Below are 27,910 nucleotides of genomic sequence, written 5' to 3'. Positions count from 1 at the left end.
AGTACCTGTGATTAACAGAAGGTGATTATATTGAGCCCATATTTGTATCTTCATAGCTTCTCCCTGACAATCCTCATATCCATCTCTCAGATCCATTTAGAACAAGTCAGATCTGTCGTTCACAGGACAGCCCATTAATATTGGTGGGGAGCTAGAATGCTTCTCCTTCTACACTTTCTCTGCTAGAACTTCTCTGTCCTTCGACCATTCCTGCCATGAATTTCAAGTCCATAATATTCTTCATGGCTCTCCTCCGAACCCATTTTAGGTTGACCATGTACCTCTACAAGTATAAGGTGAAGAATGAAGCCTACCCTATTTGGTGAGATGCCATCCTGCTTTTCATGAAACATACCTTTTTAAATTGACAGCTACATACTATAAATGATAAATTTTGAGATTACTTTTCACTAAAATTCAGCGTTCTTTACTTAACCTCATGCTACATTAAATGTTCTCCATATTAAACTATACATGCTCAAGATTCAAGTCCAATTACAAGCTAATGAATCAGAGGTATTTCAAGATCAACAGCAAGGAAAATTTGAAAAACAAGAAAAAAATGATGTGACTTAAATTCATAAAACAAAAAATCTGACATACAATTAGGAGATTAGCCCTTACTAAAACCCTAGTACTTTATAGTGCAGTGAGATTTGAATAATTATCACAAATTTATTTTCTTTAGAGAAGAAAAAGTTTTCTCCTTTTAATACAACAAACATCATTTCTCCTTCAAAGTTTGTGCCAAGGATGATACTTGGCACAGAGTCAGGGTTCATTAAAAAATGTTTTTTTTTTTAACAGATGAATGGCTTTTTCATTAAAATATAAATATTGTAATTAACTGAAAGTGAGAAGGTACAACAAGAACCAATAATTCTGACTCTATATTCCCTTATTATGTGGTTTTAAAAAAAGCTGTTTTAATTTTGAATTAAAAATTATTTTGTTTATATTGAGAAAGTTTTTATAGACTTACCACCTCAAGAAAACAGAGCAAAATAATCTAACGCATTTGCAAATTAAAACTACCTTTGGCTAATTACTTAAAATTTTTTTTTAATGTTTTTATTTATTTTTGAGAGAGAGAGAGAGAGAGAGAGAGAGAGAGAGAGAGAGAGAGAGAGGCAGAGCAGAGCACGAGCCAGGAGGGGCAGAGAGAGAGAGAGAGGGAGACACAGCATCCAAAGTGGGCTCCAGGCTCTGAGCTGTCAGCACAGAGCCGGATGCGGGGCTCGAACTCATGAACTAAACAGTGAGACCATGACCTGTGTGGAAGTTAGCTGCTCGACTGACTGAGCCATGCAGGTGCCCCTGGCTAATAACTTCTAATAGAATAACAAAGAGCATGATTATGTCTATTATTTATAATAAACACATTTCTTTACATTTGTATTCCCTAGATTCTGAATATTTTTAACGTCCTAATTCAAAGAGTTTAATTTTCTTACAATTGCAAGTCATTCTAGTATTATTTACAAACCAAAGCATGTCATAATAATCAACTTACGTAGCTTAATTTTGTATTTTTGTCAGAAAAAAATTTATACTATGTGAAATTGGTGGGAAAGATCTTATAATACAATAAATTCATTATTATTGTGAAGCAATAATTATAGCTAAAATTAAAGTTCCTATTTTCTGCTTCCAGAAATTGAAAAGACGTATTTATTTTTAACAAAGAACAGTTACCAAAGTCACAAGGAAGAAATTACTCAATAGTTGTCACTGTAAGTGGAATAATCTTTTTTTAAAGAGGTAAGGGGGGGCATGTCTGGGTGGCTCAGTCAGTTAAGTGTCTAACTCTTGATTTCTGGTGAGTCTGAGCCCAGCATTGGGCCCTGTGCTAACATTGCAGAGCCTGCTTGGGATTCTCTCTCTCTCTCTCTCTCTCTCTCTCTCTCTCTCTCTGCCTTTCTCCCACTTGTGCTTGCTCTCTCTCAAAAATAAATAAATAAAAACATTTAAAAAAGTGGTAACAGAAGGAGAGGATTAGAATACCTAATACATATATCTTGTACTCAAAATGACATAATTCAGGTTTACAACTGCCCGTGTGAATTATAGCTCTGCAGGTTTTTATTTATTTATTCATTGGATATGTCCATCTGCTAAGAGCTTCCCTGTGGAGATTTTATGTATATATATATATATATATATATATATATATATATATATATATACACACACACACACACACACACACACATAACAAACACACACATACACATATATATGATTTATTTCATGGCCTTTTGCACCATTAAAAATAACTTAGGGAATGGTAATTAAGAAGGAATTTGAGCAGAGAATTCAGTGCAGTCTAAAACGTTTTATTCAGTATTTTTAATAATTCTTCCCAATGAAGGGAAGAAAATATTTCATTAAATTAGAAACATTATTTTAGTTTTAGGAATTTAAATTAAAATGTTACCCAGAAGAGTAAATTAAAGATTGACATCTGTTTAAAAAATCTATATTTTGGTGATTACATATATAAGGGAATCACCATGAACTTGAACTGATGTCTCAGAAACATTCAGCGATGTACATGAAGAAAATCCCAGCGTTTTAGAACAGAAAGTAAGAGAAGAAAACCAAAGACATACTAACAGTGCCTAATTTTTTAAAAGCAAACCAATTTCACTGATTTTCCCCTATATTTTGCTATATTTCTGGAAAGCCGCCATTTAATAAGGCAGCTTTTTCAACAAGAGTGTCAAACCATCTCAAGTTTTGCCTAATCTTTCCTTCCTCATAGCAGTTCATTAAAAGTGAATGCCATTTTCTGCCCCCTTTAAGAAACGAAAATAAGAAGTAGTTTGTTTCAATGAATTCTTTTTCTCCTTGAGTTTTCTTTAAGACTATTGAAATAAGACCAAGGAATACCTGTGGGTAAAATTTAGTTTTAAAAAACATGTGACTTCCAGATTAAAAAAAATACTCATGGGTCTATGAAATAATTTGTCTTTTTACTACATAGATTATTCAAGGGATCGTGTCTTCCTGATCCCCAAGTGCTATCCAGCTAGCAGCTGCAAAGCAAGATGCCAAACTTTCAGTAAACACTCCCCAGCAGCAGCCTTTGAATCCTTGCCTGGCTCCTGTCCTCTGGCTTCTTTCCTGGATGTGCGATCCATTGCCAGGAAAAGTTGAGGGCTACAGCTGCCTGTCTTTCTTTAATCATATTCTCCACTGGTCCTTGTTACTCACAAATATTTGTTGGGATGGGGAATCCCTTGAGTGGCAAACTGCTTAAGAGACTTGTTACCTTGTTGCTGTAGGCAGCACAGCCTGCAGCCCAGAAGGAGGAATCCTGGGTTCCAGTCTTAGCTCTGAAGCTAGGCTTTCTGTGACCCCAGCACATTATTTCCCCCTCTTGGGGTTCTATTTCTATATTGGGTCTAACTCTAATAAAGGTGTAGAAAGGACACTGCCCACTTAGGTTCCAGGGACAGAGGGTTTTAGTGGTTTGGATTTATCTGGAGGGTTTTTGTTTTTGTTTTTTTTTAATGTTTATTTATTTTGAGAGAGAGAGAAAGAGACAGAGCACGAGCAGGGGAGGGGCAGAGAGAAGGAGACACAGAATCTGAAGCAGGCTCCAGGCTCTAAGCAGTCAGAACAGAACCCGACAGGGGGTTCGAACCCATCAACTGTGAGATCATGACCTGAGCTGAAGTCAGATGCTTAACCGACAGAGCCACCCAGGCGCCCCGGATTTATCTGAATTTTATAGTATCAAGAGCTATGCAACTGGGGTGTCAGGGGCACACAAAGTTAAAGAGGAAAAAGAATCATCTTTTGGGATGTTGACTTTGGTTGAAGGTTGGGCAAAGTCATTTTTTTAATATCAAACAAACATGTCTACATTATAGAGGATAATGCAAAATTCATACACATTTTTAAGATAAAACATAAAACCCCAAGGAAATGTATTTGAAGTAGATACTTAGGGAATTCATACACTTTATTCAGGAAAAGTTATAGAATCCTGGGTTTGCACACATGCTGAGGTGTCTTTGTTTTCACATCCTATGATTTTGATGATAAAAATACTGGGTACTTCCGCTAAAGGCAGACATTTTGGTCCTCTAGTAATAATATGAATTTCAAAGTATGATGTGAACATTGACTGGTATTTAGACATTTTGTCCTGGTTTTATTGTGAAAGCTATCATGTGACTTCTAATGCAAGTCAGTATGCACCATTTAAGAATGATGAAAATGTTTTGTCCTTCAGGAACATTAACTGTTTGAGAGAACAGTATGTCTGCCTGCCCTTTCCTTCCTCCTTCCCTCCCTCCCTTCCTTCCAAATATATATCTAGAACTCTATAAAAAGTCTTAAATGATAAAACGATGAGGACAATGATTGGCAAATTGAAAACTCGGAATAAAGGTCATCACACTCTTATATCCTTGGTCATTTGGTTAAATATCTTACTGCTCAAAAAATGTAACATTTTCTTCAAGCATTACATAAAGGTTGCATCTTTCGTAAAACTAAACATTCAACTTGACATCCACACCTAGCTTAAAATATGCTTATCTGTCTCTACCCAGTAGAATGTAAGCTTCATGAAGGCAATGATTTTCTCTTGTCTTTTTTGCTTATCTCTGTGTCTTGAGTACCTGGCACCTAATAGGAGGTCAACAAATTTGACTAACTGAATGAGTGAGTGGACAACGTATTAGATAGCTTTATCAGCCATCTCCCTCTTCAAGTTTCCAACCTTCTCCTCTCCCCTGTGTTAAAAATTACTTGTCTTTTTATGTTCAAAAAAAAATATGGAGAGATCCAGATTTTCTTTCTAATCCCCTCTTCTCTGCAAGATTTCCTCCAAATTCAGCATTGTCCAATAGAAACACAGTGTGAGTCATATACATAATGTTAGAACTATCTAGTAGCCACATAAAAAGTAAAAATAAGTGAAATTACTTTTTATTGAGGTATAAGTGACATATAACGTATTAGTTTCAGGCAGACAACATAATGGTTGGATATTTGTCTATATTGTTAGATGACCACAAGTAAGTCTAGTTATGGTTTGAAACCATACAAAGTTACAAAAAAATTTTTTTTCTTGTGATGAGAACTTTTAAGATTTACTCTTTTGATAACTTTCAAATATACAGGACAATATTACTGACTATCCTCACTTTGCTGTACACTATATCCCCATGACTTGATTTATTTTATAGCTGAGAGTTTATATCTTTTGACCCCCTTTACTCATTTCATCCACCTCTCAACTTCCCTCCCTCCTGGCAACCACTTTTTGTTTCCTGTATGAATTTTGTTTTCAATATGAATTTTGTTTTGTTTGCTCATTTGTTTTGTTTTTTAAATTCCACTTATAAGTAAAATCATATGGCAATCTTTCTCTGTCTGACCTGTTTCACTTAGCCTAATACCTCCCATCCATGTTATCGCAAATAGCAAGATTTTCATCTTTTTTTCAGGGCTGAGTAGTATTCGTGTGTGTGTGTGTGTGTGTGTGTATGTGTGTGTGTGTGTGTGTGTAATATTGTTCCTTATCCATTCATCCATCAATGGATGCTTAGGTTATTTTCATATCTTGGCTATTAGAAATGATGCTGCAATAAATGTAGGGTATTTTCATTTTCTTTGGATAAATACACAGAAGTGGAATTGCTGGATGATATGGTAGTTCTATTTTTAATTTTTTGAGGAACCTCCACATTGTTTTCCATAGCGGCTGCACCAACTTTTATTCCCACCAATAGCATGTGAGGGTTCCCTTTTCTCCACATCCTGGCCAACGTCTGTTATTTCTTGTCTCTTTTTTTAAGTCTAGTTTTTCAGTTTGAAAGAGAGAGAGAGGGTGCACACGTGTGAGCAGGGGAGGGGCAGAGAGAGGGAGAGAGAGAGACTCCCAAGCAGGCTTCGTGTTGCCAGTGCAGAACCCGACGGGGGCTCAAACTCACGAAACGTGAGATCATGACCTGAGTTGAAATCAACAGTCAGATGCGCTTAACCCACTGGGCCACCCACATGCCTCTATTTCTTGTCTTTTTGATAATAGCCATTCTAACAGGTGTGAAAGGATATCTCATTGCGGTTTTGATTTACATTTCCCTGATTAGTGATGATGAGTATCTTTTCCTGTTGGCCCTCTGCATGGTTTCTTGGGAAAAATGTCTATTCGGGTCCTCTACTCACTAATCCGACTTTTCTCTTTATTTATTTTGGATATTACCCCTCTGGTGGATATATGATTTGCAAATATTTTCCTCCCATTCACAATAGGTTGTCTTTGCACTTTGTTGACGGTTTCCTTTGGTGTGCAGAAGCTTTTTAGTTTGATGTAGCACCACTTCTCTATGTTTGCTTTTGTTGCCTTTGCTTTTGGGGTCAGATCCAAAAAACCATTACCAAGAATGATGTCAAGGAGCTTACCACCTATGTTTTCCTCTAGAAGTTTTATGGTTTCAGGTTTTACATTTCAAGTCTTTGATAAACGAGTTAATTTTTGTGTATTGTAAGATAGTCGTCTAGTTTCATTCTTTTGCATGTGGATGTCTTCAATAATATCATTTATTGAAGAGACTGTCCTTTCTCCATTGCATATTCTTGCCTCTGTTGTTCTAAATGGACTATATATGTATGAGTTTAACTTTTCTGGCTCTCTAGTCTATTCTATTGATCTTTGCGTCCTTTTTTTTTTCTTTTCTTTTTCTTTCTTTCTTTCTTTTTTTTTTTTTGCCAATAACACAGTGTTTGATATGATAGCTATGTTATATAGTTTCAAATCAGGGAGTGTGACGATTCCAGCTTTATTCTTCTTTCTTAAGTTGCTTTGGCTGTTCAGGGTCTTTTGCAATTCCATACAAATTTGCTTTATTTCTGTGAAAAATGCCTTAAAATTGACATCATATAAGGATTGCACCGAATCTCTAGATTGTTTTGGGTAATATGGACTTTTAAACAGCATGAATTCTCTTAATCCATGAGCACAGAGTACCGATCCATTTATTTGTGGCTTCTTCAATTTATTCATCAATATCTTATAATTATTAGCACATAGGTCTTTCACCTCATTGGTTAAATTTATTCTTAGGGCTTTTATTCTTTTTGATGCAATTGTTAATGTCATCGTCTTCTTAATTTCTCTTTTTGAGAGTTTATTGTTAATATATAAGAACACGACATATATTTGTGTATTGATTTTGTATCCTGCAACTTGCCTGAATTTGTTTATTAGTTCTAACTTTTTTTGGTGGAGTCGTTAGGGTTTTCTATATATAAGATCATGTCATCTACAACTACTGACCATTTTACTTCTTCCTTTCCAATTTGTATGCCTCTTATTTCTTTTTATTGCCTAATTGGTCTGGCTAGGATTTTTAATACTATGTTGAATAAACATGGCAAGAATGGGCATCCTTCTCTTGGTCCTAATTGTAGCTGTGAAGCTTTGGCTTTTCACGTAGAATATGATGTTAGTTATGGGCCTGTCGTATATATCCTTTATTATATTGAAAGATGTTCCTTCGATAGCCACTTTTTTTGAGGGTTTTTATCATAAACAGATGTTGAATTTTGTCAAATACTTTTTCTGCATCTCTTGAGATGATAGGATTTTTATACTTTGTTTTATTAATGTGGTGTATAATGTTGATTGGTTTGCAAATGTTGAACTATCCTATATCTCTGGAACAAATCCCACTTCATGGTGCACGATTATTTTAACATATTGTTGAATTCGGTTTGCTAATATTTTGTTGAGGATTTTCGCATCAGTGATCACTGGAGTATTGGCCTGCAGTTTTCTTTTCTTTTTTTTTTTTTTTTTTCTTGTGGTGTCTTTGTCTGCTTCTGGTATCACAGTAATGCTGGCCTTGTAAATGAGTTTGGAAGCATTCCCTCCCCTTCAATTTTTTGGAAGAGTTTAAGAAGGACAGGTATTAAATCTTCTTTAAATATTTAGTAGAATTCACCAGTGAAGCTGTCTTATCCTGGACTTTTGTTTGTTGTGAGAGTTTTGATTACTGATTCAATGTCCTTACTAGTAATTGGTCTATTCAGAGTTTCTATTACTTCATGATTCAGTCTTTGAAGACTGTATGTTTCTAGGAATTTATTTATGCCTCTAAGCTCACGTATAATTGTTCACAGTACTATCTTAGGATAGTACTTTTTATTTCTGTGTGTCAGTTGTGAATTCTCTTCTTTTATTTCTGATTTATTTGAGCCCTCTCTCTCTTTCTCTCAAATGATAAAGGTTTATCAGCTTTATTTATCTTGTCAAAGAAAGAGCTTATTGATCTTTTCTACTGTCTTTTTAGTCTCTCCTTCATATTTGTGCTCTGATCTTTGTTATTTCCTCCCTCCTAACTTGAGGCTCTGTTTGCTTTGCTTTTTCTAGTTTCTTTAGATGTAATATTAGATTGTTTATTTGAACATTTTCTTGTGTCTTGTGTTAGGCCTGTTTCACTAGGAACCTAGAATTTCCCTCTTATACCTGTTTTGCTGCAGCCCAGAGATTTTGGTATGTTGTACTTCCGCTTTCATTGGTCTCAAAGTATTTTTTTGATTTCTCCTTTGCTTTCTTCATTGCCCCCATTGGTTTGTAGAGTGGCATGTTGTTTAATCTTCACACACGAATGATTTTTCCAGTTCTTTGTTAAGGCTGCACCGGAGAGTGCAGGGGTGGGGCATGCCTACCGGCTTTAGTGGGGTGGCAACAAAGTGCATGCCTGCTGGCTTCCCGGAGGAGTGGAGCACAGGACCGGGACTGGGGCATACCTGCGCACTTTTGCAGGGGAGCGGGAGAGCGCAGGGATTGTGGACCCCCACTGGCACCAAGGAGGTAGTGGGAGAGTGCACAAATGGTGCTTGCCACTTCTGGAGAGAGTCTCAGAGGCTCCTTCCTCTCCAGCAGATGCATTAATAAGATGAGCAAATGAATCTCCTTCACATATAGTTTAGGTGCTTTTCAAACTGCTGCTTCTGCGCTGGGCCCTGGGAAGGGTCGTTCTGCCCTTGAGCCCTTTAAAATTAGTACCTTAGTACCTACAACCTTTTGGGTCTCCTGGATGGCAGCCCCATTGTTTTCCAAAGATAGACATTTTGGGAGTTGGTCTCTGTGGTGCAGCTCACAAGAACTGGGGAGTGGGGGGGGGGGGGACTGATGTGGGGCAGAAACCCCTCACTCCTCAGGAAGAAGCTCCAGATTTGTGAGATCCCGCGTGACTCTGAATTGCCATGTGCGGGTGGGGCTTTTGGCGAGACTGCCTCTCTGCGTCTCCCACCTGTCTCCATGTGGCCTTTTAATCATTTGTTATGAAGGAGCTGTTCCGCTGTTTTTCAGCTCTTTTTCATAGGGAATTGTTCAGTATGTAGTTGCAGATTTGGTGTGTGCGTGGGAGGGGGTGAGTTAAGGATCTTCCTGCGCTGCTATCTCCGACTGCTCCCCAAATTAATTTTAATAATATATCTTACTTGACCCAATATACCCAAGATATTTTCAGTTAAACATGTAATTAATTGGGAAATAATTAATGAGCTAGTATATGCTCTTTTCATGTACTCAAATTTCAAAAACTGGTGGGTATTTTATATGCATCTCATTCTAGACTAGCCACATTTCAAGTGCTCAGCAGTCACATAGGGCTAGTGGCTTTCACACTGACGGCTCAGCCGTCCATCCAGTCTTTTCTCCAGTCATTAGGGTAAGAATTATATCCTTTAAAAAATGTTTTTTCCGGGGGGCGGGGGATGCTCCTGGGTGGCTCAGTCGGTTAAGCGTCACACTTCGGCTCAGGTCATGATCTCACAGTTCGTGACTTCGAGCCCTATGTCGTGCTCTGTGCTGACATCTCAGAGCCTGGAGCCTGCTTCAGATTCTGTGTCTCCCTCTCTCTCTGCCCATTCCCCACTCACACTCTGTCTCTCTTTCAAAAATAAATAAACTTAAAAAAAAATTTTTTTTTTTTCAAAATTTTTTTTCCGGTGCAGCCTGGTATGAAATTTTTTTCATACCAGTGGAAACACTGGTATGGAAATCACGGGTATGGAAACCAATTTGACAACAAATTTCATATTAAAAAAAAAAAAAAGTCTTTCATTAAGATTGCTAGTCTAAATTATTTTATTTATAGTCCACAAAGAATCCTCTCATAAGAATTCTTTTCCATTTCATTACCACTTTCTAATATTATTTTCTTGACCTTCAATTAGATTACATTTTATGCATTTTATTTAGAAATCTTAAATTATGATATGTAATAGTATTCAGCAGTATAAATATTTATCCCTGTAACCCATATTCATGAAACAATGAAATTGACACAGAATCTATGCCTAGAAATGTTCAGCAAACATTAAATGTAATGTAGAACCTAAGGTGTATTTGATTATTCCAAAGAGACAGTGGTTTTGTTAAAATCTATCAAAATTTTAAGGAGCATGTGAGTATTTGAATATTTGTTCTCTGCTATTTTATTTCAAGATAATAAATCTAATTTTTAGAAAGATTTTAAAATACGTTAGTTATTCTTGTATGATATTATTTGGGTCAAAATCAGGTATCTTTTTGAAAATTCATGAGAAAAGTCAGTTGGGTAAACACAAAATTAAAGCCATCTGGTAAAACGTTAAAGAAGGGGCACCTGGGTGGCTCAGTCAGTTGGGTGTCCAATTCTCAATTTAGGATCAGGTCATGATCTCATTGTTTGTGGGCTCAAGCCTCACATTTGGCTCTGTGCTGATGGTGCAGAGCCTGCTTGGGATTCTCTCCCTCTCTCTCTCTCTCTCTCTCTCTCTCTCCCCCTCTGCCCCCCCCCCCAAAACAAACAAACAAACAAACAAATAAACAAATAAAATAAAATGCTCAGGATAAAATCTGAAGAGGATGACAGATAAATTCATGAAAAATAGACTATTCTGCCAGACTGAGTAAAGACTGAATGTCTTAGGAGAATGAAAATCTGTACTTGATCCTGTATATGAAGACACAGGGGATGAACCGGCAATTTAATTGTCGTTTAATTGCACAATATATAAGGTGCTGCTATGCTTTATCACAAGGTTTCTTGACTCTTGTCTACATTTCTCTTTATTTTTGTCATTTTATTTCCTTTTGTCCCATTCACTTAGGATTCCATATAAGGATGTAGTTGTAGAGTTTTAATTCCCATTGTATCCAATTTTTCACTACAAACATTACATTTAAAATCTAAGGCCCATTTACATATTTTTTATGAGGAAGAGGGTTGGTATCCATGAAATGTACAGTAACTGGTGTATATTTTCTGCAAGAACAAAACACAGAGACAACAGTCACTGTCATTATCTTCACTAAAAATTGATAATAGCAACAATAGCTACATAAATTGGTACACAACTTTGGGCAATGATTTTGGCAATATTTAAGTGCCATTAAATAGTTTATTTCCTTCCATTGACTCTACTTTTGAGAATCCTTAGATATATATCCTCCCATATTTTTACATACACTGCATAAAGAAAGCCCCTTTACATACAGAGAGGTAGCATGGCCCAGTGGTTAAGGCTATGGTCTCTGGAGAACCAGGGCTCAAATTCTGACTCCATCAGTAACTAAATTCATGATGTTGAGCAAGTTACCTAAATATTGTACCTCAGTTTCTTCATCTATGACATGGAGATAAGCTTAGTACATCCTACAATCTTGGTGAGAATTAAATGAGGTAATAAGTATAAATCACTTCCACTAGTGAATGTAATAAATGTTCACTATTACCATTATTATTGCCATGATGGGGCTAATTATAATAGAAAAGAAAAAGGAAGAGCCCCAGTGCTCCACAATATGAGACTGGTTGCATGAACTCTGGTCTATCTATTCAAGGACAAAGTCATTAAGTTTCACCACACTACACACAATGTCTAGCACAGGAACTAATTCCTACAAGTGCCGTATGCAGTCTGGATTTCATCGTGAAACACACAAGAAATACACTGGATCACATCTCGCAATAATTGGAAGGTGTCTTATGGTCAAGGACCAGTTTAATGGGTAGTGTGTGATGCATCTTACATTTGATACAGGTTGTGGTTGGTAGAATGATAGCCTTCCGATGTCCCCGTCCTAACAGCCAAAGCCTGTGAATGTCACCTCCTATGGCAAAACGAACTTTGTAGATGGGATTAAATTGGGGAGTTTAAGATGGGGAGATTATCCCGGATTAACCAAGTGGGCCCAATGCAATCACAAGGGGCCTTACAAGGAGGAGACAAGGGGTTTAGAGTTGGTAGAAGACGTGATGACAGAAGCAGAGGTTGGAATGATTAGAAGGGACCAGGAGTCAAGAAATGCGTGCAGCCTCCAGTAGCTGAAAACGACATTAAAACGACTTCCCCTGAAACCTCTAGAAGGAACCAGCTTTGCCGACACCTTGACTTTAGCCCCCTGACGCTAATTCTGGACTTCTGACCTCCAAAGTTGTAAGATAATAAGCCTGTGTTTTTTTAAGCTACTAGGTTTGTGGTAATTTGTTGCAGCAGCAGTAGGAAACGAATACAGTCAAATTGGGTGAAATAAGGTTCTTTTTTACTTTTGGCAATGTCAGGCCCTCAGTACTTTCTAAATACCACTCTACAGCAGAAGAGGCAAATCAATCTAAAGCTTCTGAATGAACGTTGAATGGAATAGTATACAGCCATCACAATGATGCTTACAAACAGGAAAGTGTTATTTGAAAAAAATACCAGTTTGCACTTCAGTGAAATCACAGTTATACTATGTGGGCAAACGTCAAACTATGCATACAAAAATTTCAGCAGAAAATAAAATAGTAATAGTGATTATTTCTGCGGTTTGAGACTATAAATGATACTACTTTTTCTTCTTTCCATTTCTGCAAATTTTCTATAATGAACAATATTGTTTTCACAATGGGAGACAGTACATCAACTTCATTTAAAAAGTAGATAGCAGAATAATGAAGAATATGAAAAGCAATTTACACGATACTGGTAAACTCAATTTCTTTATGTGCCAAAGCCTCTAATTTAATCAGTAATTCAGAATTTTCAAATTCCTGGATCTGGCATGTCAGTAACTGTGCAGTCACCAGGGATCTGTGTTTTAAGTTTGTCAACATTTGTGTTTTTTTTTTTTTAACGTTTATTTATTTTTGAGACAGAGAGAGACAGAGCATGAATGGGGGAGGGTCAGAGAGAGAGGGAGACACAGAATCCGAAACAGGCTCCAGGCTCTGAGCGGTCAGCACAGAGCCTGACGAGGGGCTTGAACCCACGAACCGTAAGATCATGACCTGAGCCGAAGTCGGACGCCTAACCGACTGAGCCACCCAGGCGCCCCAACATTTGTGTTTTAATAATAGTAAAGTTATGATTATCATCTTCAAAAACCACCTGCTGACCAGTCACTGTGAGCTACATGGGGACAGCAAGCAGGGGTGTTGAAGAGGAAGGGATTTGAGTAGGAATTGGCCATTGACCCCAGTGGGAAGGAAACAGGCAGAGGGGAGAAAAACCGAGGAACCTGCAGAATGAGTCTGCTTATCGGAGTGTGGAGAGATAAGAGGGTTCTTTATGAAACTGTGGCGTTTTGACCTTGGAGAAATCACTGCCCCACTCTGAGCTTCAGTCTCCTCCTTTGTTTATGAGGGTATAGAACTAACTTATCTATAAGATGAATGCCAGATGAAAAAACAAAACACCATGCTTTCGCTATTCTACAGTCTCACCTTGCATCCACACGGGGATTGCTGTGAACTGACGTGAACTAGGCCCTCAGCCCTGTGCAATTTGCCACCAATGCCATCACCATTAGGTATTTCACAGAATCTTCTTTATTACAATGTCAGAAAATAAACTTCCCAGTGCATTAAAAGGCTTAAACATATAAGGGGTTATAGCAGCAGCCTGATATCTGATTAGTCACTGAAGGCTGGCAGCTCATCACATGTCAGGGGTTTGAGGAATACATCCACGACCGGGGAAAGTTTTTGGCTTTCTTCCATGAAAAGCATGTTGGCAAAACTTAAAAACAACTTTCCAACGAAATGAAACATGTGGCTGTTTCTCAATTATTCTGGTTTTAAATGAGGACACCATTTCTGGAATTCATAATTGTGAAACTTGAACGGAAGTTCGAGATGTCGAAGGATATTTTTTCCAGAAAATATTGATAGAATACCTATTTGAAAGAAACTTTGTGATTTAATCCAAATCTTAAGGAACTTCTAAGTCTGTGGGGGGGGGGGGGAACAAATCATGCGCGTATTTATTTCTAATGTGAAACAGAGAGGTAAATGCTATAGAAAGACACGGATGGATTACTGTGGATGGAATTTCAGAGGAGGACGAGAGATTATGCTCAGCTGTCCAGACAGAGAGATGGTTATGGGCATTGAAGCCTGTTTGGATCCTGAATTTAAGAATTGGGTGGAGAGGGCTTTGTTGGTGGAGGAAACAGAATGAGCAATGTCTTGCTTATGCGGCCTTAAAAATTTGAAGTGTGTATGGAGAAGAGCACAACATGAAATATGATGGTATCGTCACCTCCAGGTTGAAGAACCATGAGATAAAGATCGAAATGGTAAACAAGATACAGACTGCCAAGGCCTTGAATGCTGACCTCAGGAGACTGCACTTTATTCTACAGACGCTGAAGATCATGTAGGCCTTTTGAGCAATTATTTAATTCATTAGCACACATCTCTCCCTATTATACAGGACAAAGGTAATTCTTTAGTTTAAAACTTATTATAATTATTATAATTTATTATAATGATATAATAATATAATTTATTATAATAATATAATATATATTTATTTTTATATATAATATAATTTATTATAATAATATAATAATATAATTTATTATAATAATAATATATAATATATATAATTTATTATAATTCACCCAACAAGTGAACAAAATTCTAAGCAACCTTTTTGTACGTCACCCAATGAATTGGAAAAGATTTCAAATTTATAGGTTTGAAACTCTAAGTGGGAATATTTCCTTCATTGCTCTAGTATTTATTTGGGGTTGGAATAGGAGTCGCCCCATTAAGAGGCTGGAATGAAGGCTGCACAGGTGGGGTCCCAGGAATTCCAACTGTCTGGGGCACGGAATGTGACATGAACTTTACCCAGTGGCCTCCTGGCATCCCAATTTCAGGCCTTCTGGTCATCAGAGCTTGGCTTGGTCCTCCTACCTGATTGTTCTTGGGAACTGGAACTAAATCTACATTCTGAACATGAAAACAGAACACCAATTCAGCATAGTGTTCTCTTTGTGTCTGTATGAGCGTGTGTGTGTATGCACGTGCACATTTATATGTAAATATCTCCATATACACACATTACACAAAATGGTGATGGCACATACCATGATCTTATTGTTATAACTGTTCTTCCGTAGCGAAAGCTATATTTTCCCTAAATGGCTTGGGAGCATCTTGAGAGCAGGCCTACCCTATTGTATTGTACAAATACTCAATTAGTATGGAGTACTAATAGTCAATTAGTATTTAATCATCCACATATTTAAGCGAAGTAAGCACATGCTGACTTTCCTTCTAGGATCGGGAGAACAGCTGGTTAACATACTTGGTATCACAGGACAAAAAAGTTATGGTTTCGATTTTTCCTTAGATCTGTGAAAAGCAAGAGGGCTTATTTCTTTAAAAGCTCCTGAGATAAGTGAACTGATCATATGAAAGCAATCTATGAATACGTGTGTGTGTGTGCGCGGGCGGGCATGCATGTGTGAAATCTGCCAGCTTGCGACTGCAAAACGCGGAAATCAGGAGCTGAATATGAAATACAGGTGGTGTGAGCACATGCACGGAGTTCACCAACCAGCGTGGTTTTCATGTGTCATTCTCGACACTTACCTCAATAAAGAAAATGCTGGCTGCTGACGTTGGATGGTGATACATGTAGACTGTCACAAGAATGGCGGCTACTATAATGAGGACCAGGATGAGAATTCCAACAATGAGGCCAGCGTGAAGGGTTCCCCCTTTCTTCTCGGCTGCACTGTCATCTGTAGAAGCTGAAAGAGAAGCACAGCTGTCAGAACATTCATGTGTTCTCATAGGTTTGCATTTCCATCGGGGGGGATGTTTGTATTTTTAATAAAGTACCGTTAGAATTTTTCTTTCACTTTCTGTACAACTTTTCCTCTCCAGAACACCGATTGTAGAAAGTTGGTGCTCTTTATTTGGGGCCATGAAAAGCCGTAGTATTAATGATTAAAAATACATTTGTAACTGTGTTTTAATTTATAGTTCAATAAACAAAATTAATAGCCTTTATTCTGAAAGTACTGTGGAAAATCTAAAACTCTAATTAACTACATAATAAATTTAACTTTGCTTTTTCTCATTAAACCACTGGCACTGTTACCCATGGAAAAACGGATTACTTTTTGAAAGCCTCTGTCATTTTCTTCTGGAAATTTTAAATTGAAGAGTATCACGCTTCTTTTGGTGGGCTAGACAGGCATTTTCAGAAAGTCTATACATGAGTTCAAAGGCTAATTTTCAAAATCTGTTTTAAACTGAAATGCTCTTTAAAAGTGTAACAGATGGATGCTAAATGACCCTCAAATAGTTTTATCTCCATCTGAAGGGAACACGCAGCATATCGAAATATTCCATCCACTATGCCACAAACCAATGTCATTTTATCAGACTTCTACGAAGATGTTTTCCACTGTAATACCCATCTTCAGAGAATTAGGAAAAAAAATTAAATTTCTAAAGTAATAATTATCCAACCCAAAGTCAGTCGAGCAAATAAGACAAATCTCTAAAGTCTTCTCTTCTAAAATTCTGCAATCTTTGATGACTACTCAGGTATTTAAATAATGTGCAGCAGGTAACTATGTTTTTTGTGCATACTATGATTGATATTTTGAAACAGTAGAAAATAACTTAATATTCATAAAAGTTCTACAGCAGTGATTCCTAATCTTTTCATTACTAATTTGTGTCTTTGTTTTAAACAATTATTTTTCTCTATTAAATCCCATTTATTAAGCACTGATTTATCTCTCTTATTTTAGATTTTTGTTAATAAAAAGCAAAACAACTGCCTATCAGAATGTGTGGTCAATACGAAGTAACAGAATATTCCAGATAAACCAAAGAAACACGACCTTCCAGTTTTTCCTACCCATCTCTTAAATGTTTGTTGCTGGAGAGCCTGGCTCACTCAGTCGGTTAAGTGTCTGACTTTGGCTCAGGTCATGATCAGGTTTGTGGGTTCAAGTCCTATGTTGGGCTCTGTGCTGACAGCTCAGATTCTGTATCTACCTCTCTCTCTCTCTGCCCTCCCTCTTTTGTGCTCTCTCAAAAACAAAAAAAAACCCACTATAAATAAACAAATAAATAGTTTGCTGCCATTGTTTGTTCATTCTCTGCTTGAGACCCATAGTTGGTGTTTGGTAATTCTTCTCCAAATCTAATAAAGCTCAAAATCCTCCAGCTTTCGTTTACATAACTAACATTCATTAAGGAAAGAATATACAATATAAACAGTAATTCATTATATGAAAATTCACTTATAGAAAGGATTCTGGGAAGATGGAAGAGTATGAAGTATCAGAACCTGTCTCTCTACACAGACAACAATTGTACTGGTGGAAGGTGTCTGACAACTATCTTGGAACTCTGGACTCTCCTGAAGGCTTGCAACTTTCAGGAGAAAGGCTTGGACTATAAATTGTGGTGAATTTCAGTCAATTTCAGCTCTTAGCCCAGTAGTGGCTATCCACCCTCCACCCCTCAGTCATGTGGCAGGCAGCTGTACATGGGTTCCTGAAGTAGCCTCCAGGAACCGGGCCAGGTGAAAAGTACCCGTCCTCCAGTTAGCAGGGATCTGTGCACTGGCCACTGATTGGTGCTTCTCATCACAGAGGCACAAAGACGCAGCCATTGGTTCTTTGTCTCTTCCTCTGTTGTTGCAAGCCTCTGCCCCTCTCTGGCTTAAGTGACTTCTAAGGGATTTAAAGAGCCAGTGCCCTTTTCGCCCTCCCCCCACTTCATTTCCCCCTTTTCTTTCATTTTTGGGAGCTAGATAGTAAAGACTAGGACATTCAGAAACAACTGCATGTATGGGTAAGATCAGAAAGTGAGTGTATATGCCCAGGGAATAGCTCAGAAAAGACCTGAAAAGACATTAAGATTATACCTCAGGCTGATCCTCAGCATAGACAGTCTGAAGCAACACAAAACCAAAACAATAAACAAAAATAATATCAAAAAGCAGCACACCCTGGGGAAGGGGGTGGTAAGAATCTGATTTCCAGAGTTACCCCTTTATTAGATTCAAATGTCCAGTTTTTAATAAAAATTCACAAAACATAAAAAGAAACATGAAAGTATGGCTCATTCAAGGGAAAAAAAATCAACAGAAACTGTCCCTGAAAAAAGATCTTATGGCAGTATAATAGACAAAGAATTTAAAACAATTGTCTTAAAGATGCTCAAAGAACCAAAAGAAGATGCGGAAAGAGTCAAGACAACAACGTGTGAATAAAATGGAAATATCAGTACAGAGATAGAAAACCCAAGAAGAAAACAACAACAACAAGAATTCTGGAGCTGCAAAATTCAATGACTGAAATGAAAAATTCACTAGGGATTCAAAGGCAGATTTGAGCAGGCAGAAGAAAGAACCAGCAGACTTGGAAAAGAGGACAATGGAAGTCATTGACCGAGGGACAGAAAGAAAAAGGAGCCAAGGGGCCATCAAGCATTGCAGATGTCCCAGACAGAGGGACAGAGAGAGAGGCGGAGAGAATATTTTAAGAAATAATGGTTGAAAGCATCCTAGATTTGATGAAAGACATGAATAGAAGCATCCAAGAAGCTCAAGGTATTCCACTAAGATGAACTCAAAGAGATCCACACTGAGATGCTTTCTAATCAAACCTCTGAAAGACAAAGTCAAAGAGAGAATCCTGAAGATAACAACAAAGAAAATAGGTATACTATAAACAAAAGGCAAGGAGTTTAAATATTCCATTACAAAAAATCAGCCAAACACAAAAGAAGACAGTAATGTTGGAAATAGAAAAAAAAAAAAAAAAAAAAAAAAAAAAAAAAAAAAAAAGCTGTAAGGCACAAAGAAAACAAATAGCAAAATGATGAAAATATGCCCTTCCTTATCAGTAACTGTTTTATGTTTAAAGGGATTAAAGTCTCCAATGAAAGGACACAGATTGTCAGAAAGAATAAAAACACATGATTCAACTATATGCTGTCTACAAGATACTAACCTCAGATCCAAAGACACAAATAGATAGAAAGTGGAAGTATGTAAAAGGATATTCCATACACATAATAACTAGAAGACAGCAGAGGTAACTATACTAATATCAGACTCAATAGACTTTCAATCCAAAAGGTTGTGAGACAAAGAAGGACATCATGTATAAATAAAAAGTTTCAATACAGAAAGAAGATATAATAATTATACACATGTATGCAGTTAATGACAAACCATCAAAAAATATGAAGCAAAAACTGACAGAACTGAAGGCAGAAACAGAAAGTGCTATAATAATAGTTGGAAATTTCGATATTCCACTTTCAATCTTGGAAAGAACAACTAGGCAAGAGGTAAGTAGAGAAAAAGACTTAACACAATAAACCAACTAGATCTAACAGACATATACAGAACACTCTACCCAACAACAACATACACATTCTTCTCAAGGGCACATGGAACACCCTTGAGGAGAGATCATATGTTAGGCCACACATTAAATCTCAACACATTTAAAAAATAGATATCATGCAAAGTATCTTCTCCATTCACAGTGGGATGGAGTTAGAAATCAGCAACAGAAGTAAGATGGGAAATTCACAAATCTGTAGAAATTAAACAACATACCCTTGAACAACCAATGTGTCATCATCAAATCACAAGGGAAATTAGAAAGTTAGGTATGAATGAAAACAAAACCGCAACATACCGAAACTTTGGGGACACAGCAAAAGCAGGGCTAAGGGGGGAGTTTACAGCTGTTCGCGCTTACATTAAAAACAGGAAAGATTTTGAATCAACAACCTAACTTTACAAGTTAGGGAACTGGAAAGAAAAGAACAAACTAAACCCAAAGTTAGCAGAAGGAAGAAAATAATCAAGACAAGAGCAGAGATGAGCAAAATAGAGAATACAAAAATAATAGAGAAAGTTAATGAGAGTTGGTTCTTCGAAAAGATCAATAAAACTGGAATGGGGACTCACGCACAAGTAGTCTGTCCCCAGAGTCCACACCCTAAGCCTCTGGTCACTAAGCCCTCAACTGACGCTGGACTGTAGGTACTGCCATTTCTTCTGATTTCATGTTATCAATTCTGGCAAAGAATTCTCAGTAGCCTTGGTAATTTCAAATAAAGAAAAATCAGCCCCCAATATGGTTAAAGGATTAACATTGTGCCCTCAAGAAGGCAGGGGCTGTGTCTGACTTGTCACTTCTCTGGGACTAGGGCTTCGGTCAGTGTCTGCCATCATATGCACGTAAAATCCACGTTTGTCGGAAGGGAAGGTGGGAGAGAGGAGGAAGAAAAATGAAAGAAAAATAAAGGCTACTGAAAATGGGTTACAGGTATTGGAATGACCACTTCTCCAACAAAAATCAAATGAAGTTATAATAAATTACTTCACTGGGTCTTCAGTTATCTCTACAACGCAATCAGTAACAGTAACTACCCCATAGGGGTGCTGTGAGAATTAAACACCTAAAACATATAAAGTACTTAGGAGAGTGCCTGGTATATAATAAGCACTTAATTAATGTGGCTATTATATTATTCTTCATTTTAATATGAGGGAGGTTGAGGGAAATTATGGTGTCAGATTCACTAGACCATATAAACTATGTGTTTGCCCTTAACATTTGTTGCTTTTTGAAGTTTGGCATTACTATTATTTTCTAAATGTTTGTTTATTTTTGAGAGAGAGAGAAACAGAGTGTGAGTGGGGAAGGGGCAGATGGAGAGGGAGACACAGAATCCGAAGCAGGCTCTAGGCTTTGAACTGTTAGCACAGAGCCCGACGTGGGGCTCGAACCCACAAACCGTGAGATCATGACCTGAGCTGAAGTCGGACGCTTAACCAACTGAGCCACCCGGGTGCCCCAAGTTTGGCTTTATTCTTAAGTATATTGTATTGTTGTACTTGGCGCACTTGGCCTTTTTTCTTATTTGTAAGAGTATGATACATTACTGTCATGGGAAAATAGGATTAATTTAAAATGCTGCTTTGGAGAAAGTGTGGCAAAAAATACCTACTTGAGTCAAGCAGGGAAGCTTTGAATGTTTCTTCCAATCCCACGTGTAATTCCGTTCATCTGTTCTTTTTTGGGTGCGTGTGTGTGGCTTTTTTTCAAAACTTGTTTTATTTTTTATTTTTTATTTTTAAATTTACATCCGAATTAGTTAGCATGTAGTGCAACAATGATTTCAGGAGTAGATTCCTTAGTGCCTCTTACCCATTTAGCCCATCCCCCCTCCCACAACCCCTCCCATAACCCTCAGTTTGTTCTCCATTCATCTATTCTTTCATCCCTCCCTCCATCTATCCATCCCCTGCACCCCCAAATCCATCCATCCAGACAGCATCCGGTTCTCTCTCTGATATCAGTAGGCTTTTAAAAGCAGCATGTCAAGATTCAGCCTCACTTTCTTTGTGTGTGTGCAGAAGAGGGAAGGGAAGAAGCAGACACTTGTGAATTAGCCTCAGGCTGCCACTTCCCACGTGAACCAGAACCTGTGGAGGAAGCAGCAGGCAAAAGACAGTCCTTCCCAGGAAGAAAAAAGAAAGCCAGCAACATGTTTTATTCAGTAAGAGCTCCGGTCAGTAAAATTAGCTTTGACTTGTAGGACATAAATTGTCAATCTTTAGAATCTAAAATCATAACCAGGTTGATATCTTGAAACCTCTCTCACTGCCTTTACGTAGGCATAAATGCTTACTTTCTCACTTATTACTTATTTATATTTTCAATAATGGTTTAGTTATAGAATCTCCTTTCTAAAACATTCCTTTGCTGTGCTGGTATAGATGTGAAGACACCATTTCATGTCTAATGAAATCTGTACAGAGTCTAGTCTGTTACTAGCCAAGTAAATATTTTAGAACAGTTTTGGATGATGATTGCAACAAAATAAACCATCTTCACAGACTCTCAAAATATTGCTAGCCAAGAGACAAAGTAAATATTTAGGGATCTATGTGCATATGACTATACACTGTGGTATAATTAGGGCAAACCATTTAAGGAGAAATACAACAAATTAAATTCCAAAATATTACAGAGGCATCTTTGTGTCCCAAGCAAGTGCTATTTCCGAATGCTTCAGAGTGGTCATCTTAATGGAGTGGCCAAAATTGCACAAATATTTCTGGAGAACCTATTTTCTCATTTTCACATTATTTAAGCAAGTTTTCTACTTCTCTAGCTGCGTTCTCTACTAACAAGTATTATGATGGCATATTAAAAGGTTGAATTTGGAGATGAAGTGATCACTCCCTTGATGTGTTTTGATTTTAAATTCTTTCACTATTTGGTTTCCAGTTTAATATCACTGCTCCATTAAATGGCACTGGGTTTGCACACTCATGGGTACCTGCAAACAGGTTTCGGGAGATCATTTATGTTAAAAATGATGATCACCTCAAATACAAAATTGAAATGTACAAAGTGTAAGCAAGTGCTAGCAACTTCCATAATTGAAATTTAGTTCATTCACGTAGAGGGCAGACGGCTGAAATGAGTTTCAATCCTTTAGAAGAGACAATAGGCAAAGATGTCAATTTTAGAAATAGTCATTCATTCCTGTGGTTTGACTGATTGTTATTAGACACTGGCATATAGAATTGGGTCAAAGAAAACCTTGAATCTATTTCAGGTACAAACTTAAACTCATGAGAGCCCATGAGGAGTTGGGAGGGATATTCCAAAAGGTCACGAGAAACCTAGTCTGAAGACTCCAACTCTTACTCTATTCTTAGAAATAGCTTACCCTCCCCTCCCCCTTTATTTTGGGAGAGAGAGAAAGAGAGGGAGACAGAGGGAGAGGGAGAGAGAGAATCTCACACGTGCTGGGCATGGAGCCCAATGCGTGGCTCCATTTCATGACTGTGAGATCATGACCTGAGCCCAGATGAAGAAGAGTAGGACGCTTAACTGACTGAGCCACCCAGGTGTCCCCATTCTTAGGAATATCTTATGCTCTTTTGTTCATGTCCGAAAGTGAACAAAAAGCCAAAGAATTATCCTCACACACATACAGTATTATGCATAGGACAGTTCAAATCTTTAGCTTTTTTATCTTCAATTGTGTATTTAAATAAGACGAATTAATGATAAAGGATAATAAGATACAATAAAACGGAGCCTCAGAGCCAAAAAGAGGAAGTATATAGATACATGTGAAAAGCCTATCCAATCAAGGCCACTTTTTGCTACTCTACTGAAGACATAACTTAAAACATAAATGAAGCACAGAAATCAATAGTATCAAAGATAATATACTCTCATCTGATCCACTGAATGACCTATGAGCTCCTAGCTTTTTAATACTTTATAAAATGCAGATCAATATTGGCACACAGAAAAGACTGTGAGAATCGTCCAGTTTATCTAAGCAATCTGCTACTTTGGGGTGTGTTTTAGCTACCATGATAGCAAAGACAACAGATTTTTAAGAAGCATTAAATACATATTAAAAACATTCAAGACCTCATGCAAATGTGTTTCATTTGCTACTCTCCAAGAAAAGTTTATAACCTATTAATAAGAGGAAAGATGAAAGAAAGACGAAGATAGAAGAAAGAAGAGGAAAAAAGAGAAAAAAATGGATAGGTTGTCTCTTCAAAGTGTAGCATCAGATTTTAAACCTCTACCTTTCCTTGTTCTATGACTGATTATTTTTTTTTTTTCAGGATTTACATGCAGGTGACACTGATATTTGGTATTTAGAAGTATAATTCTTCAATATGTTAAAAAGATATTAATACATTGCTAAAATGAGTTGTACCCACTATTAAATCTTGCCAGTAATTAAAATCCAAGAATAAAGTAAAACTAAAATAGAAATACTCCTGGTCTGAAATTTTATTCACTTTAGAACTAACTATTCTCTTGGCTTTAACATCAAACACTACAGTCCATAAATTCCTCAATGTATTAATATCCTTTGGGGACCAAGAGGCTCATGGGTTAGATAAAGTCTTGCACAAGTTTGTGCAAAATGCATAAATCTTATACATGTGAAGTCAAAATGTTCTTTTTTAAAACTTCGTAATAAAGTTAAACTACGAGTGCTTACAATGTTAGTGTTCCATTTTTGGATTAAAAACACACACAGAGACACACAATTTTCCCTGTGGAATATTATCTAACCCATTTATAACCTAAAGCATGTAATGGAAGAAAATCAAGTGATAACATTTTTAGCTAAATTGACTTTCCTTTGGAAATTTCCCTTGTAACTGATCTTATTTTGTAGCTCATATATTTTTCCTCTTAACTCTTTGATATTTCTACATCCATGATCATGACCCCGACTTCATTCAGAGTTTCTTCTGGTGTTACTATTTTCTTGATGCTTGTGAATCTGTCGATACTAGTCAGGTATTAAGAATCCATCAGAACTATTATACAATTATTATACATCATCCACAATATGTGTCACTGGGACAATACATTCAGAATTCACATTATGACATCTCCATAGGAAGGATTTGGGTAAGAACTGTGAAAAGATATTAAAATGGGTGCACAGAACACAGCTAAGTGCATTATGTACGGTGAGGACAATATCTGGCAGGGCCAGCTGGCCCGGCTTCTCTTTTGCAGCCTGTGCTACTACAGGGCAGCTGTGAAATTTCATTCAGGCAAACATATAAAATATTCTGGCCTAAAAGAGCTTAGGGGATGACAATCCTTTTTAAACAATAATCCGCTACCTTTTATCTTAGGAAAAGGAAGCTAAATAAGATTCCCGCGAAATCATATTAAAAAAAAAAATGCTTGATTCCATCAAAATGAGGGATTTGGGAAAGCAGTCACCACCCAGTCTGCTTGTAGCTTCATTATGTGATTGGTGCTTTAGTGTATGTATATGTGAGAGCAGCTAAAAAGAGGGGATTTATAGTGATTACAATTGCCATAAGACCCAAAAAGTCAGTCTCTGGAATGATCCATTATCACTTTTCACTTCTTATGTGTATGTACTACTTTTTGAAAACAGTCTGAATATGCATCTAATGCTTTCAGCAACCGAGATCTTTATAAAACCTAACTTTTAAGCTTTTCTTACCATCAGCTTTCTATACAAAGCTGTCTTTGTATAAAGTTGTCTTCTCCATCTAAAAATATATTTAAAAATCATTTTTGAAAAATACGTGTCTCTACTTCTACAAAGTAATCCAAAGAAAAGAGATCTTAGCACCTAAGTTGCCCATCCAAATGTTAAACTAAAGAGTTTCACAGAAATAGTTTCTCTTTTAATTCCATGCCAAGCCGTTGCAACGGTTAAGAAATCAGGGTTTTAAATTACAGAAAAAAATTTAGAGTTTTCCTAATGAATGTGTTCACAGTGAATACAAAATGCCAAAAATACGGCTGACAAAAGTACTTTTAAGATCGGGGTGGGGGGGTACAGAACAGAGTGACTCCTCAAGCCATTAACCCCATCCATTCCAGAATGAGGTCACTTATGTTAAGAAAGGTCATTTACATACAAACCTATGAGTACCATAATGAATGTTTACTTCCCTACCGAATCCATCAGAGTTTCTCAGCGTGGAGGAAAAACTCTCCTCACCTGGCTCCTATCAGTGTGGGAAGACAAGTGTGTGTATATATGCCACTTAGCTAATATAGACCCTAGGATCTCCACTCCTCTTAATCATGGCTGCACTGGCAGGCCAATGCCAGGCCTTCTTGAAATTATTTACGGAAATTGGATCCATTCTCCCACTGAAGTTCAAGTGTATGAATCCAAGGGCATCTCATCAATAGCTTTTCCAGCGGAGAGATCAAGCTCTACCTCCCATGCACCTGCACTGTATACCCACCACTAGGAAAACAGGCCACCAAGGTCCTTTAACTGTCCATCCCCAGACCACAGCAGTAGCTGGTACATGGGGCATGTAAGATAGAACCTGAAGCCATTATTTGAAAAACAAAAAGCCCGGCTGCTGAGGTACAGTATACTATCTAAATGCACACTATCTAAATAAAATCAACCTTTCAGTGATTATTCATAAGCAACTTCTATTTGTAACAAACGTTTATTTATTTATTTTGAGAAAGAGAGAGAGCACACATGGGCAGGGCAGAGAGAGATGGAGAGAGAGAATCCCAAGCAGGCTCCACACTGTCAACGCAGAGTCTGATGCAGGCCTGCAACTCCCGAACCACAAGATCATGACCATAGCCGAGAAAGTCGGATGCTCAACCAACTGAGCCAACCAGATGCCCCATAAGCAACTTCTTTTCAAAAGTGCTGACTTTTAATTCAATATTATTAAATAAATCCCAAGTTCTTTGACATCTGAGTTTATGCTCAACATTAATGAAAATCTTTGGGTTTCCTAAGAAACTATGTCTTAATTTAGTTGCTAAAGATGTCATTTTGGCCTGTGTGTCTGCCCCAGAATTAATTAAAACCTTAGTCCTTCATGTTCTTTTTTATCTTTTTAAATTTTTTAAAAATGTTTTTATTTATTTTTGAGACAGAGAGAGACAGAACATGAGCAGGAGAGGGGCAGAGAGAGAGAGAGGGAGACAGAATCTGAAGCAGGTTCCAGGCTCTGAGCTGTAGGCACAGAGCCCGACGCAGGGCTCGAACTCATGGAGATCATGACCTGAGCTAAAGCCGGACGCTCAACCGACTGAGCCACCCAGGCACCCCTTAGTCCTTCATGTTCTTAACAACCATACAACCCTTTTGTTATTTGTGGTGGTTTGATATATACAGTCCTCCAGGAGGGTAAATGGGTGGGACTACAGGTATGTGCTATGTATCTTAAAGAGCCAGAATCAGAAACTGGAAAAAAGGTTAGGTTAAGCCTGGAATTTCATTTTAATTTGTGGTAGCAGATCTAACAAACAGTGCCCATATATCAGGTAGAAAGAAAAAATTAAAACCTCTGAGAGCCAGTTTTGCATCAGTGCTTAGCATCCATGTGGACAAAACTTTGCGCACATAATGCCCCTAAGAGGGACAGAATCAGGTAGACTGCTTGGGAAGAAAGACACTATGAAATTGTGTTTACCATAAATGCCTGTTCCTGAGGTCCGGGGATATCAAGTTTCTTGAAATATAAAGTTCCACCTGCTCAATGTGGGGTAGAACACGGTCAGTCCGGGAGGTGAGCTCTAGTCTCATCCTAACGTTTTCCATGAAATCAGCTTTGTAAAATGCCCCCCTCTCCCCATATTGGTATGTGATACTCCCATGAGTTTTACAGTTGCAAGGACCTTGGTCTCAAAATGTTGGGGACAGAGGAGCCATAACACTCGTTGTGACTGTGATGGGGCAGTTGGTGCTGTTTCTGTTTGCTGAGATGCTGGGTAGCTTTAATAGGGGGAGAATGGCAGACAAATGGGTACACAGCTGACTGTACAACATTTAGACCACTCTTCCCTGCAGGACAGGGGGGGCATTGGGGAGCACAGCCCCTGCTCTGACACCAGATCACTTAGTGGTGAAGCCCAGCTGTGTTCCTTACAAACCACATGACCTAAACAGATTGTGTAAATCCCTATGCTCCCAATGCTTCTTGAGTAACACGGGATTACAATAGTACTTTCTTCATTGGGTGCGGAAAAGATTAAATGAGACAACATGCAAAACCATCAGAAAAGTGCTGGGTATACAGAAACAGCCCAATC

The 27,910-nt window shown here is 37.6% G+C and overlaps 1 protein-coding gene and 1 long non-coding RNA gene across 5 annotated transcripts in view; one reads left to right on the top strand and one right to left on the bottom strand.

The window, feature by feature from the left end:
• The window catches only part of PLXDC2 (plexin domain containing 2), a 446,499-nt gene that overhangs the window by 23,978 nt on the left and 394,611 nt on the right, over positions 1-27,910 (bottom strand). Inside the window, exons 13-15 of one of the 4 annotated variants that reach the window (XR_006219664.1) lie at positions 15,882-16,042; positions 12,047-12,127; positions 11,227-11,279 (exon numbers count right to left, since the gene is read on the bottom strand). Coding sequence is in view for 3 of the 4 variants with exons in the window: in XM_015537188.2 (XP_015392674.1) it covers positions 11,226-11,279; positions 15,882-16,042 (215 nt within the window). In the remaining variant the exon portion in view is untranslated. Of the gene's footprint in view, positions 1-10,876; positions 11,280-11,995; positions 12,128-15,881; positions 16,043-27,910 lie in introns of those variants that run through there. The other 3 variants (XM_015537188.2, XM_042991189.1, XM_007081275.3) reach the window with 3 other exon arrangements.
• On the top strand, positions 1,664-17,216 carry LOC122240236. Its single transcript, XR_006219665.1, has 3 exons — positions 1,664-1,733; positions 14,545-14,719; positions 17,057-17,216. It is a non-coding gene; the product is annotated as an uncharacterized LOC122240236 (long non-coding RNA).

Source organism: Panthera tigris, chromosome B4 (assembly GCF_018350195.1).
Source record: "Panthera tigris isolate Pti1 chromosome B4, P.tigris_Pti1_mat1.1, whole genome shotgun sequence".
Classification (NCBI taxonomy): domain Eukaryota; kingdom Metazoa; phylum Chordata; class Mammalia; order Carnivora; family Felidae; genus Panthera; species Panthera tigris.
This window is presented reverse-complemented; position numbering and strand designations above follow the sequence as displayed.